General features: G+C 36.3%; 2 protein-coding genes and 1 long non-coding RNA gene across 11 annotated transcripts in view; 2 read left to right on the plus strand and 1 right to left on the minus strand.

Moving 5' to 3' along the window:
• LOC122635517 overlaps positions 1–4520 on the minus strand; it is a 12245-nt gene extending 7725 nt beyond the window's left edge. For both annotated transcript variants that reach the window (XM_043825833.1, XM_043825832.1), the window contains exons 1-3: positions 4363–4520; positions 442–578; positions 190–352 (exon numbers count right to left, since the gene is read on the minus strand). In XM_043825833.1, coding sequence (XP_043681768.1) covers positions 190–352; positions 442–541 — 263 coding nt within the window. In that variant the 5' untranslated portion in view covers positions 542–578; positions 4363–4520. The remainder of the gene's footprint in view (positions 1–189; positions 353–441; positions 579–4362) is intronic.
• LOC122635514 (serine/threonine-protein phosphatase PP1-beta catalytic subunit) overlaps positions 1–7245 on the plus strand; it is a 24184-nt gene extending 16939 nt beyond the window's left edge. Inside the window, exons 7-15 of one of the 8 annotated variants that reach the window (XM_043825820.1) lie at positions 1797–1944; positions 2082–2946; positions 3046–3356; positions 3434–3576; positions 4941–5229; positions 5834–5960; positions 6026–6740; positions 6825–7004; positions 7182–7245. The gene's annotated coding sequence lies outside the window, so the exon portion shown is untranslated. Of the gene's footprint in view, positions 1–1796; positions 1945–2081; positions 2947–3045; positions 3357–3380; positions 3577–3768; positions 3992–4940; positions 5230–5833; positions 6741–6824; positions 7005–7181 lie in introns of those variants that run through there. The other 7 variants (XM_043825819.1, XM_043825816.1, XM_043825818.1 and 4 more) reach the window with 7 other exon arrangements.
• Positions 7246–10083: 2838 nt separating this feature from the next.
• Positions 10084–11051, plus strand: LOC122635519. Its single transcript, XR_006328691.1, has 2 exons — positions 10084–10349; positions 10648–11051. It is a non-coding gene; the product is annotated as an uncharacterized LOC122635519 (long non-coding RNA).
• The last annotated feature ends 3771 nt before the right edge of the window (positions 11052–14822 follow it).

The following is a 14822-nucleotide window of genomic DNA, read 5'->3' on the forward strand; positions in this document are numbered from 1 at the left end:
ATATAGTGACAAAGTAAGAAGTGATTTTATCGACAAAGTGTATTTATCGATAAAGTATATTTATCGATAAAGTAGAGCAATTATTTTATCGTCATAGTATGTACAAACTTACCGACGTTACCGACATTCTTTCTGTTCAATCGATATGATAAAGTAGAAATGTTTTTATTGACATTATGCGATACATACCTGTATCCAGGGGTGTTGATACGATCAGCCGCATGAATAGGATTTTCAAAAATCGACTTTCCAAATGGCCAAGTGGGTGAGGTGGTATGCAATTCAGGATAGTCAGTGCGGAAAATACTGCGTGGTCTGTGCGTATGTTCCGGAGCTCTGATATCGTCGGTACCTGCATTATAAGACAAAAGAAAAGCAAATATTTGAAATAGTATGCGAAAGAAGAAAAAATTAGGTTAGTTGATAAAGTTTCTTTTTTACCTTTCAGAGCCCGAACGTAACTTTGCCAGAATTTCGCTTTTCTCGTGATTGGCTCGTTGCGCCCGATCATATCGAGATTGCTCCTGAATCGCGCATCCATTTTGCTGCTTTATTCGGTCGCTAATCACGCTCGTTCGCTAATATAAACAAAAAAGCACGAAATTTAGATTCAATTTAAATATATATATATAAAATTACATTCGCGTATTTTTTACATAATCATGTAAATCGTTTTTTTACCGATAGGAACGCACGTTTCATAATTCGCTGTCGTTATCGTTGATATCAAAATGAATGAAAAGAAAAAAGAGAAAAACTTGAGAATGCTTGTGAGGTGGTCGAATTTTTTGATACCCTACGTAACCTCCATAATTTTCTTATTTAAACTCTCTCTCTCTCTCTCTCTCTCTCTCTCTCTCTCTATCTCTATTGCATAAGCACAAGCTAAATTTAAATCCGCCTTCACTGGGCCGAAGCATATGTTTCTTTAACCTTGCCACGCTAAAGATGTCTTTCCTTCCTCTAAGCACTATAGGTGCGGGTGATATAGCATTCCGATCGACACGTTCTTTCGTTTATTAAATCGAAACTCTGCCTCTTTTCTCTTGTTTATTTCTGTCATCAGTTAAATCGAGACTAATGTAATGTGCGTAGGGAATTTTCCAGAGAAAATAAAGAACATTTTCTTAAGAAATTTATCGAGACAGATCAAAGCGCGAACCTTGAATGTATATTAGATAAAATATCAAAAGAGACAATTTTGTTAAACCGTTCGCTTTAATTAGCAATATTGATAGAAGAGATAAAATAAACAAAAGATATTTATTTGTATTCTCGTTGGTAAATGAAAATTTATTAGTTTGCTTTTTTTATAAGGCTCGTTCCGATTGGCAGTCGCGTGTTTTTGGATTGGCCAATCAAAGCAAGCGACACAAACAGTAGCATCGTCTTTTCTTTTTGTTGACGCAACGTTCCTCTCTCTCGCTAATTTTAGCGAGACTAACTTCATACTCGGCCTCGATCGTTTGCACGCTTTCAACTATATGCGCGTATTTTAAGGTGGAAAAAAGTATTATGGACGATGACGAGGGAAGTAAAATTTAGCCTTTCAAAACTTGATCTTATTACGTATCTTTGATTTCATATATAACCGTGTCACTTCGTGCCACTTTCACATTATACTTCTTTCTACATCTTTCTATAGCGATTAACAGTCTACTATTACTTCTAACTCCAATTAATATTCAAATATGTATATTATTTAGTAATTAGAAAAATAATCAATGACTGTCGGTAATAATGTGTCAATAATGTTCTCTACTTTCCCTACGTTTTAACGTTGTCGTCTTAAATAGTTTCAGGATAATCACACAGGTGGCACTACCTGGTAAATTCTTAACGGCTATTAGCATTTTTGAAAAAGACGTTGAATAGAACGGACAATTAAAAAGACATAACCTAATAATAAGCCGAATACAATCTAATCCAACAAAGAAGGTCAAGGTAAACGTTTCTAAACTTTCACTAATCCTTCATACAAATGAAGGAATCGTTATTTTTTCTTCATGTTATCGGTAAACCTCTCTATCTCTCTCTCTCTCCCTCTCTCTCATGTTATATTATACTAAATTCTTTTGTAGAGATAAAATAAAAGTGCGAAACGATCTTCGATAATCCAGTGGCGAAAAGCTCGCGCCTACGAACAACGAGTTGTGACGCAAGAGTCCTGGATTCGTTCGTCGTAGTCGTTATATTTAGTCTGCCCGGGCCCCAGTCCGTTTTTAGTTGAAAACAGGTGGAAGTAAGAATCCGGGGAGGAGTAAGTAGCATACTCGACGAGTCTTCGATTGACTTTGACCGATTTTCGCGAATTCTCATTGGCCAGTTTCGATAATAAAAAGAGACTTGAATTTTTTTATGCAAATAATACTGAAAATCATGAAGATATTCGATCAAGTTGGATTCAAATTCAAAGTGGCCGCCTTGAAAATATCGGAAAAGATAAGTATATGCAAAGTGTTCTATTAGATAGGATTTAAGTAGAAAAGCATTAATCCGGAAATATTTGTACAGATTCATCATCCTATCTGGCGATTTCTACTAAAATAAAGATGCGATTTAAATGATTTCTAAAAATATACCCAAAGCAAATCATCTAGGGCATAACTCCTAGAAAACTGAAATATCTTTTGATCTGTGTCTTACTTTTTAGCATTGAAGTATCGAACGTACGAAACTATTGCGTTCCTGTTTGATGCGTCATTGCGTCATTTGCGGAAGGAACGTGATACGTTCGAAAGAATCGCATAATCTAAAGTTTTGGCATCTCTCGTACAAAGTCGTAAGCACGTGCCTAATCCGACGATTGTCAGGCTGAATCAACACACCTTACTTGTGCATACTAGTTTACCAAAGTTCTTGGCCCATAACGCTTGGCCAGGAAGACTCCGGCCAACTTGCATAACATTTGACAAAGCCTCGACGATTATGCGACGGTTATGCGAAGTATGTTACGTGCCTAACGTTTCAGGAATTTTATGAATGAATCTAATCGACGTAAGAGATTAGCTTCCTTTAAAATAATGCAATTTTCTTCTTGCATAGGTCGAGTTCATCTGGGATAACGAAATAATTAGATTGATCGGTAACGGAATTAAAAATGATTTTACATTTTGATAGAAGAAACGTAGAGGGGACTATAAAAGACGCCTTGGATTTGGCGTCACTCGGTCCGCCTAAATTCTATTCTCGTCCGACGTTATAAATACGCAGTCTTGCATTATGTAAGAAGTTAAACAAAGCCTTGCCAATTATTATAAACAATCTGCTAGAAGAAGTAGAAGAAGAAAAAGTATCATAACTGTTACGGTTGTATACGATCTTTGTAATAAGATGCAAGCGTATCTTTACGCGACGTAAGTGATACATTATCATTTCAGGATGACTGTCTTAACATCTCTCGCGAACCTGATCAGATTAATTTATAACCTAGGTATAAATGGACGTCGTTTCCGGTATTGGACTATTGGAATTCGTAAACACTCGGAGAGTGAAACACGATGCTTTCGACGTTTCGTTTATCATCGAATGACGTCCATAGACTAGCCACTAATAGCCAGAGATTTATATATCGAAGTATCTTATTAGATTTATTATTAGGGTTATGCTTAGCCAATGTCTCTTCGACGATTAGGTGTTACAAATTCGAGGCCACTGTGCTCTCGCACAAAATTCAATATAATTTTTAGCTTTGCTTTTAAGAACACCCAATCGTTGAAGAGATTACGTATGCGTGATTAGAGCGTATTAGGATTAATAATCTGTTAGCATTTATTTCAAGCTTCGTGATACACACATTTATAAAAATAACTAAACGATAATGTGACATGAAAAAAACGAGAGACTACGGATCAACGGCTGAGAGGTGGTAGTGTTACGAATATGGAGGATTAGTGGAAGTACGATTTCCTACTAAAATCTTTACAGAATCAAAATAGGGCCAGGCAAACGGTCAAGTACAACTCCCATTAAAATTGTCCTTGGTTTAATATCTCGATGGAAAATATGTTCTCTCTCTCTCTCTCTCTCTCTCTCTCTCTCTCTCTCTCTCCTGAGTTGGCTTCTTCAGCATTTCTTTAACTCCAAGTAAGCCTTCGGTCAAATGAGTACACTCGCGATGGCGCTAATTTTGTTTTTTATATTTTTTTTTGCAACTCGTTTTACTTTTTTAATGCACCCTTTTTGATAAAAGGGCTGTATCCCTATTATTATTGATTATTATTATTACTATTACTATTATTATTATTATTTTGATTAACTCGAATGGAATTCGCAATTGTTCGAAAACGTAAAACTTTTTTTCTTTTCTTTTCTTTTTTTTATTTTAGTTTTCACGAATGATCGATGAAAGAAAGCTTTTACCTAAGTAGTTCGGATGACCGTTCGGTTCGGGGATCGGACCTTACACTGGACGGCTGCCGCCAAAAATGTAGACTAGTATACCGAACGTCGGTACGGTGGCGCCGTCCTGTCGGCAAGCTTTTGCGATTCTCCGCGCGACATTTATGGCACATCCCCCGCCAACGTTTCCTGATTGGTCGATCTTACCACGAGATTCAAAGTATTCGCCTTCCATTTACATACTGAGCTGTACTCTCTCCTCCCCTTCTTAGGGTATTTTGCAGATTACTTCCTTCCTTCTTTCCTTCTTTCCTCTTCGTCTTCTATTTTCTATGTTTTACCTTCTTTCGAATTGACTCATAGATTCCTAATCAATATTTCACAGTCTTTTTTGGTTCTTAATATGAATTTCATTGAAGCTTTTTACTTGGAACTGATTCATAGATTTCTAGTAGATATAGTTAAGTTATGCTGAGTTTTTAACGAGTTTTATCGAAAGCTTTTATTTTGTTCCAAGTTGGCTCATAAGATTCGTGTCGGATGTTTAAGTTACGTTGAGCTTTTTTAATATGAATTTAATCGAAGTCTTTTCATTTCAGGATACGACGGTTGCTTGTGACGTTATAATTTTGCCATCTGCATTTAGGAAAAGCAGCAAAATGTTAGATATGCTTCTTCCTACTCTCGTAGGAGTCTATTTTCGTTGACCCGTATGCTTGTGGTACGTGAAAACTAGCGCGTTAGTCCTGTTAGAGCAATATCTCTGCTTCTTTCTAAAATCGACGATGCACTTTGACGATGCGCCTTGAAGAATTATTCAAGATTGCCAGGAAAAAAAATGATGACAGAAAGACACGACTCGTCTCACAAGCGCACATAGAGACACAGGTTTCTTTCGTATTTTTATAGCAAGCGAATCATCAATCTTACTTGTTTGCTATACTACCTATAAATGTCTATTAAAAATAGCACGACGAGTCGAGACGATTATTCGATCGGTGAATTTAAATTGTGATTCGATGGTCAATACATAGATCTATTTATCTGAAAAAACACTCGTGATGATCGTATGTGAATTCGTTTGATACAGAATTAGAGATTTGTGTTTAGACATTGAGAAATTTTAATTATGTCAAGTTTACAAATCCAATTTCTTTATCGTAAACTTACGATGCAAAGTAGATTTATTTACAAGTAAGATTTTTGATTCTATATGAACTTGTTTGGTTTACAGTACAGTTTTTAAATTGTTACTATCAGGAGTAAATAGATTTATTTATCAGGCAGATTCTTGATCTTATATATAACTCCTTTTGAGTTTGATTTGTTTAGATATCGAGAAATTTGAATCGTCTACAATTTATAATTTTCCTATCATGTCCGTTTCAATCGTAGCTTATAATCAGTATGAATAGATCTATTTATCAGGTAGTCTCTTGATCCTATATTTATTCAGCAGTTTCACGTATGTAAAGTTTGGTCTTTCTTTCAGCGACATACTCTCATTTATTGCAAAAGAATCAATTTGAATAATTAAAAAAAAGGAAAAAAGAGGACGGAAGAAAGGTGATCTTTTTCATTTGGCACTTTTGATCGGTCGACCTCTTCGTACGTTATAAGTATGTATGTACCGGGTGTTCTAAATGCGAGGCTATTTTAACAGTGTCTTGTGTATACCGGTCAGACCTGGCGATACAGATATACAGAGAGACGCGTCGCATTTATTTTCAATTCGGCCACGGCCAGAGAGAAAGAGAGAGGGAGAGATGAGAGAGAACAGTACGGATACGATGACGATCGGCACCCATCAACGAGCCTTTGCCATGACACACGTTTAGAGTATGCACGACCGTGTCGTTTTAATGCTCGCGAGAGGTCGAGACCTTTAAGCCCTCGTGAGAATGATCGAGACACAGGTGGTAATGCTAGAGGATTGCTAACAATAAGATCTTTTACTAGCTACGTGTCCACTCTTTTTATTTGACTGGTAGCAAAGACAGGGAGAGATTACTATATATATATAATGGCGTGAATGGTTATTGTAAAAATAAAATCTGAGTCAAATATTAGTTATATTTAATAAACCAGACGTATGTGGATCCTACTAATTCGACTAAAGTATATAGTAGCATACAGTTGGTATAATTTGTTGAAATGGTGATCGTACTACTGTACTTTACGTACATAATAATATTCGAGATGAAACGATCGGACAAGTCTGCCTGCAACTCGTGTTCCTGAAATTTGGCTGAGTGACCTGCACGAATTAGACTGGGCCATAAACGTATTACAACATTCTATATCTTCTTAGCACTTGACCCAATTTCTGGATTCACGTTTCTCAGGCTGATTTCAAATTTAGAAATCCACCTTCCCTGTTGCAATGTGAACCATTGAAAGTATGTGCTCGTACCATAAATAATGAAAATGTTGCACGCACACAGACACACACTATAAATGTAAGTTTTTTTTTTTTTTTCCAGGAAGGTGAAAATCAATATATGGAGCTCGAGTTTTACGTCGTAAAGTCCGTCGGTGAACGTTGATCCCAGAGTAAATTGAAACTTATGAGTTTTCCAGCCCTCCGAAGTCTCCTTCGGGTTCCTCTTCTTATACTTTCGTCCGCCATTCTTCTTTGCCGTTAAGGAGATCACGTCTCCTTGGTAACTGATACGCCTTATTAGCTGTTCTCTCCTCACTTCTTCCTAAGTCTCAGGAGGATCATGCGTCTTTTGTTATCTCTAGTCAATGTCTCTTTCATCTTTCTCATCTTTCTTTCTTTCTTTCTTTCTATCTATTTTCCTCTTCTGATTTTATACAATTTATATTCTTTTTTTTAGATATGGGAATCACAATACTGATCCATCTGTATGTACAGTACATTGTGCATCCCAATAGATATTGGAAAATATCGAAGCTATTGAAAGACATTTAAGCGATTTGGGTGGGCTACCGTTTGGGGCGTAGCTTTCATTCATAGAAAAATTTCGTGACCACAGACCATTCTAGCGTTTAGTTCGCTATCCCATTACCCCATGACCAACTACAATAGCTACCGAATGAACGACGGATACAAATATTTTGCTGAAACGTGATTTCACGCACTGACGCCTTAACCGTTTCTATAGAAATAAGCTTGGCTTTTAAAGGCTAACATGTTCGGCCGATATTTAGTAAAACAGGAAAGTATTTTGGCGTTAATAAGGATCATCATCGCCGATTGGAAAGTTCCGTTTAACTATGAAAAAAAAAAAAAACAAAAAAAACTAGAAGAGAAGGAATAGAGTCGAAGGTTTTTTTGTGTAAACTTGTGAAAAGGTATACACTCTTGGATCCTTTTGTTAGATGACATCTGCTCATTGACAATAGTAATAGGCGTGAAATTCAGAAAATTTGTTAGAACGAGCCAAAGGAACGCTGACAAATTCTAATTTATGGGATTCCAAGAACAACCAAGTGGTCTGGAACTATTTCAAGAAGCTTCTTCATTCGAAACAGAGTACGTATTTTGATGAAGACGAGATGAAACTATTAAATCGTCTCGAACACGTTCAAAATGCTCGTCCATTCAAAAACGAATATTTGACTGAAACAATTGGATTGTCATACTGACTCATCGTAATCGATTGATGGTAACATTCGCTTTTAAATGGCCAGTTGATCGTCCATTGTCCCATTTTGATTTCGTCTTGGCCACGTATCGTTTTTATCGAGCGTTTAATTAAAGCTCATCAATCTTTATTAGGCAGGCTGCCTTCATATCGACAGCATTGATTTCATGACGTTAGTTTGGAACCCTCGGAGAAAAGCGAACTCGTGTTCTATAGAGCCATGAATACGTTTATGGGGCATCGAAGGGTGCACCCTGCTAAGGATTTCATCATGAATCGAGCTAAGACAACGTTTATATACAGAAAATTATTTTAGCAATAATACGTTTATTAGTAACATTGTGATTGAAAACGTTGAAATTTGCAACTAGATATATTATCTAACAGTTTCCATAATTTTCCTAATTTTCTTCTAGATAGAGCCTAATCGTAAAGGATACATCTGATTTAGTAACGGCACGAACCCTCTTTAAACCTTTCTATCCGGCACCATACCTTTCTAGCTATTATTTCAAGTGACTTAGTACAATTTCGATGACCGTAGAACCCTCAAAGACTATCACGAGTGAAATTTCATCCCATCTAAATTTGTTTTAATATCGTTAAAAAATTTGACGATTTGATCATTGATGATACTGATTTTTTGTACTATTTATATAACTTATCAACATCAGAAATTACCTTTCGCATTTAATTTTATATGATAATAAGATCTTCTGATTGTACTCGTTCGTTTTTGGTATAGTTTCCTATAGTAGTTTTTAAGGATTATCGTGACGAGAACCTAAAGATATTTAATTCATAATAAAGTTGAATGAATTTTCCGAAATATTCGTAGATAGAATTAGATAGTTTCCTCGTATGTAGAAGAGACTAGATTGAGAAATAAATTGCGTAAAAGCTCGTTTGCAGTGTCTTGTAGGTCGTCTTTCACATGGTAATGACGATCGTCCAACATTAGACCGCCGAGTCTAATATCGACTAACGTAATCCTGGCTTAGGCCTTAGAACCCTCCCATCTCTCTCTTTCTCTCACACCCGTTTGCTTTAGCTCATGGTACTAGTGTGGAGCAAAGGGTCTCGCCTATATGACAAGTATATTACGCCATGCGTTTATATCAATTAGCCTCTGACGTTTCGGGGGTGTGCTCACTCGTGAGACCGATTCTAAAAGGGCCCTTTGCTCGTTTCTGCCAAGGGTAAACGAATATTCCCTTTTATTTTCTTGGCCTAGACCTTTACAACGAACTCACCAAATTGTCCCTTAAATGTGATAAAACAAGGAACATATAGAAGAACGCATTAAGACGATCCTAAGATCAGTATAAAGTTCAGATCGATTTCAACTTCCTTTTTATCTTATCTTTTATATTTTGCTTTATCCAAAAGTCGAGGACAAATTTGATGAATGCCATTGAAGGAAAATTTACTAAAAAGGAGGGGAGAGAGAAGAAGCAGGAAACACGCCTTCTATATATATAAGAGAGAGAGAGAGAGAGAGAGAGAGAGAGATCCTTTTTGCTAACATTTCTTCCTTCTTTCAGTAGGCCCTTAAAATGGACGACAAAGAGCCTCCCTCTTCCAATGGATCATCTCCTTCCAGTTTAAATCCATTTAAACGGGCCTGACGATGAGGAAGCTACGATATAATGCCGGTTACATGCGATCGATGGGATCCTCTGATGTTTAGCAGCTGGTCTAGAAAGAATTTTGATTTATCGTTTCTACCTCGACATATTAGGGACTTTCTACTTCGTTCGGCAACGCATCAAGGCTAGTCCTAAATATACACTTTTTTCTTTTAAATGATAACAATTCGTTAAATCGTATTATTTATAAAATTGTACAAATGTGATCTCGACGTGATGATTTTTTGTTATTTTTCTAGATTTTCTGAAACATCGATTGAAAAGGGCGAAAACATGAAAAGGACAAACGCATGCACTTTTCTAAATGAAGATATAAACATGTCCTTTTCATTGATTGGAAGCTCGATTTGCTGCTTGACCGAGCACGAGCAAGGCTACTACTGATCGGCAGAAAAAACAGCCTAGAATCTTTGAGAGAACACGATAGAGAGAGAGAGAGAGAGAGAGAGAGAGAGAGAGAGAGAGAGAGAGAGAGAGAGAGAGAGAGAGAGAGAGAGAGAGATTCGTTTAGGAGGAGTAACTAGGAAAAGTCGAGGCTCATGGGCGTGACAATTGGCCGGATGTGTTTTCCATTGTCCAAGTTTTGCGGCCTGTCCTGTGGCATGCTTTTCTTTTTATACCGAACCTTCGATCGATTTCGTAGGAAACGGCTGGAAAACTTGGACATTGTTAGATACGACGTTAAAGGGACTTGTCGGTTTGCTAAATACCTAGCGATAACTTTTCTTTGTTGAAAGTGTCTGAAAAGGTGACGATCTTTTGATAAATTTCAACCAATTTTTTGGCATTTAGTTTGATGTATATGCTAGACGAATTTTTTTATTGTCGATATTTGTTCTCATTTTGTATAAATACGCGCTATAATGGCTTTATTTAATTTTGCTTTGTTAGTTTATTGTAAATGTTAAATGAGATTTTTGTATTACGTTTTATAGATAACACACTATGAAATTTTTTCTATGATCTTTTTCCATCAAATTTGTTTAGTTTAGTTTAAATACCAAATGGACTTTTTTAATTATTAATAATCTTTTTTTCCCATATAGATACACGCACGTACACGCACCGAAGCTTTAGAGGATCATGAGACAATAGGAACAGACACAACGATGAGCTTCCATGCAAGCTATTACCTCACTTCCGCTAACACAAATCTGCACTTTAGCGGCGTAAAGCTGACACGATGTTTTTAGCTGAATCTCCGCCTACCAGAGAACGACTTATTCAACCCTCTGATATAAGCACGATATCGTGATCGTATCGTTAGTGTATGATACAGTTCCAATTGATCTACCCTCGAATTTTTTGATTAGATCATGATCTTTATGATATATGTTAGTCATGATAATTATGTTGATTTGTTATAGTGGCAAACTTTGCAATCGACTTTGATCAAAACATTTGTTTTGTTCATTTCTAATTTCTGATTAAAAATAATGCGTTAAATTGATTTTCTTTATTTTTCTTTTTTTAGGTTTTCAGATAAATTAATTATAGTAAATTACTTAAGAGTAAATTGTACTCATCGGAAGCTTCTTCTCTAAACTACAAAACAAGTTCTTTAAGCATTTAAAAGCTTAATGAAGTTGGTTCCTTGAATGTTCCTTCTTAGAGATTAATTAAATGCAATAGTGGAAGCAATATAACATCTACTTGCATGCTTATTGTGTTCGAGTGTTATTACACGAAATGCATCAGCCTTGACTAGTGACAAGTTCAACGAGATCTTTTCCAAAAAGTTTTCGTCACTCGTACGATTTCTTTTTATAAAAGCTCGTGTGTGTCAAATAAACCATATTTCTCAAAAAATGACCTTGGAAGAAATCCAAGCGAAAATGTTATTGTGCAAGATATTTTCTTTGCTATAGGAATTTTATTTTATGAATGCTAAGAAAATCTTTTCAAAATTTGCAGCGAATTGGATGACCTTCGATATATTGTTAAAAAAATATTACAGTTAAGTATATATCCGTTTGATAAAAAATTTAATCATTTATTATTACTACAATCGAACGTTTAACTTGATTCTAACTACTATTGGTTTCTACTAGATTTTATAGAATTGTTATAGTACAGTATAATACGAGCTTTGCCAATAATAAATATTAAAATTTCAGTAAACAAATTCTGGACACATTTAAACATAATATGAAATAGTGCAAATAGTGTCATAACTTATTGGCAAATTAAATGGAATATGAAGTAACTTAAAAATACCTTTTTATGTACAGGAGAAAATCAGGGTATAAACAGTAAACGATTGGATAGTTGCCAAGAATCTTCAGAGAAGTACTTCGCAGGAAGGCTCTCGTTGCGTTCACTTACCTTCAGGAGGGAAATCTTTGGTGGTTCTGAAAGTAGGGGTACATTTCACCCCTACTGCTACTGGTAGCAGCGTTATCGACCACTGTCGCAAAAGCCACGCCTTTGCCCAGGTGAGAGGACAAGAGAAGTAGAACGTAAAGGGAGGCCGACCCTTCGCTATCTCTTTCTTTCTTATTTTCTGATGACGATTCTCACTTCTCATTCGAGTTTCTTTTACGATGAAGAAGATCCGACGCTTGTGCGGTGGATAATCGAGCTGGCTGAGGGCAACACCCAGCCCTTTTTATCCGAAAAAGCAAAGTACTATTTCGTTCAAATACACTTTCAGCTTGTATTGTCGCAAATGTTTGCGTTTAACAGGCTTACCAAGCAGGCAACTGCGTTTCGAACTGTATTGTATCTAGATTCTAGTAAACGTCGGCTTAAGGGTGAGAAAGAGTGAAAGAGAGGGATATAGCTTCTCACAGGAGGTGTCCTTTAGGACGAAATATTCGAAGGAAATTGAGCGTCAAATCAATGCACGCGCTAACGCCAAACTTCAATGAACGTGTTTTCATGACAATTTTGGGCCACAGTAAATCCTTCGAAGATAATCTTTGGAATTTTTAATGAAGGAAAATGTCGGACAGGATGGCTTCTAATACTATTACTATCGTTAGAGATCGTTAATGAAGTATTTTTAACTTTTTTGTTCGTGTATCAATTAAGAGTTTTTTGTTATTCTTTAAAAGAAACAGCAAGTGTTTTCAAATCGAATTTCTCGTCGACAATTTTTTCCACGCGATATTCCGTACACATGTGTCTGGATATCAGCGTAACCATCTTTTAATGGTTTATACGTGTGTCACGTAGTACGTTCCATTGTAACTCGACGGAAAATAGCGAGAACAGGGCGTGGGAGTGTCATTGGTCGACACGTGCTCATCAAATTAGGGTGCTTCGAATTGGCAGTTGCGAACGTTCGACTTTCAATGCCTTTTTTACTTATCGTTGCTCGTAAAAACCATGGTCATGTCTTTAATACCAAATTAACATCTAGTTACGTATAAGTTTATAACTACTTTCAATCGAATTTAAAAGACGATGTAAGTCCAGATGAATGAAGTTAGAACAATTTTTTGAACATTGAAAATATACGAATTTGACAAAGGTTTATTCAGAAATCGGAAAGTACCTTGTAGAAAAACAAATTCCAGATACGGGATAAACGAATAGGAGATTGAAAATCTAGGATCGAACGGGTCGTCTATTATATCAACGGATCTAGAGAAAACATGGATAGAAAGGAAGGGATATATTTTTTCTTTTTCCTTCATCTGAGCTACTTTGCACCAACCCCTAACTCGAAGTTGTGCTTCACCCTCTTAAACGTTTCCTGGTTTCGCGGCTAAATCTGCTTAAAGCGAGCCGTCGCTCGGAAAAGGTCCTACAACTTTTTTTCTGTACCGTTTGCCACTGATTTACACGAGTTTCTATCTCCTTCGAATAAGAACGACACAAAAGAATCTTAAAGCGAATGTGATCGATATTTCAAACATCTGCGAGGTCGTTCTCTAAGATAAATATTATCTTTTGCTATTAATACTTAAAAATATAATCGTAATTTATACGGAATCTTTTGATTCAAAACAGATTATTATAATTACAATTCTTTCTTAAATGTTATATTAATTTGGATAAATGCGTCTCTCTCTCTCTCTCTCTCTCTCTCTCTTTCACTTTCTATCTTGCTCAGTGTGTGCGTGTATACCTCTTACCGTTAATTGAGAGTGAGAGCATTAATATCGAGTGTCAATGTTTGGTCATTTTAACGGTTCGATCAAATTTTTGTTTGTCTAACTATCCTACTGGGTTAAACCATTTGACACACGTGTCTCGTACGAACTAGGAAACCTATATATTAAACACATTTATATAGAAACGCATATGCGAAAATTGTAGAAATTTGTTAAACGTTAACATCGATGATAAAAACATCTCGAAGAGAATCTACTACGAAGTATAATAAGTGAAAAACGAATTAGTTTTTCGTTCTTCTTCGGGATTTTATTGATTAAGTAATCTTAATACATCGCTGAGCCGCAATGTACCATAAAGAGAACGGAACCGGAAACGATCCATTCTTAGCGGGGAATATGCTTTGTCGGTGGTTGCTCGTCGCCCGGAATTTCTCCTTTGATTAATCTACTCTCCGTGCTTTTTCTACCCTCAAAGACTTATAATCTCGACCAATACGATTCCTTCTGGCAAACATCCAATACCTCGTTGCACTTAGCTTCATATCTCGAGAAGAAGAAGAAGAGCATTTTTTTATAATTTACGATTAGATCTTCGATTTTCTTCATTTCTACAATTCTAATCTCTCTCGATAGATTCGATTGAATATATCCAAACATCCGACATTTCCTAACGAAAAAGTAGAAGAAGTGTCAAGGGTTTAGGTAGAACTTCGTTCGCAAAAGTTTTTCAATCGTCTAAACTTTCTGTCTGTTCGTCTATCCTACTTTTAAAAAGAAAGAGAAGATCTTGTGTGCACGTGTATGCATGTATATTTGTATGCGTGCACAGAGAATTGGCATGTCGAAAAATCGCTAAAGAATTCTCTATCTTTCTCTCACTGTTGTACAAGTAGAATAGCGAGTTCTTAAAAAGTATTTATCAGATGGAAAATCGATAGCAATTAGGATGCTCTTTCCGGTCGCGTGTGTCAGTATCCTCCAAAGTGACATCGGCACGTGCCATTTGATTGGCTTGAAAAAATATGTAAAAAAGGAAGGCCATATCCGGTAGATTGTACGTTGCGATTGTTTACTATGCTGGTTACCATGAAATTTAATAGTCGCACGACCTTCAAGGTCTTTGAGATTATCAGCGAAAGGATTGTTAAAAGGCTTCT

Source organism: Vespula pensylvanica, chromosome 18, assembly GCF_014466175.1.
Source record: "Vespula pensylvanica isolate Volc-1 chromosome 18, ASM1446617v1, whole genome shotgun sequence".
Taxonomy (NCBI): Eukaryota; Metazoa; Arthropoda; class Insecta; order Hymenoptera; family Vespidae; genus Vespula; species Vespula pensylvanica.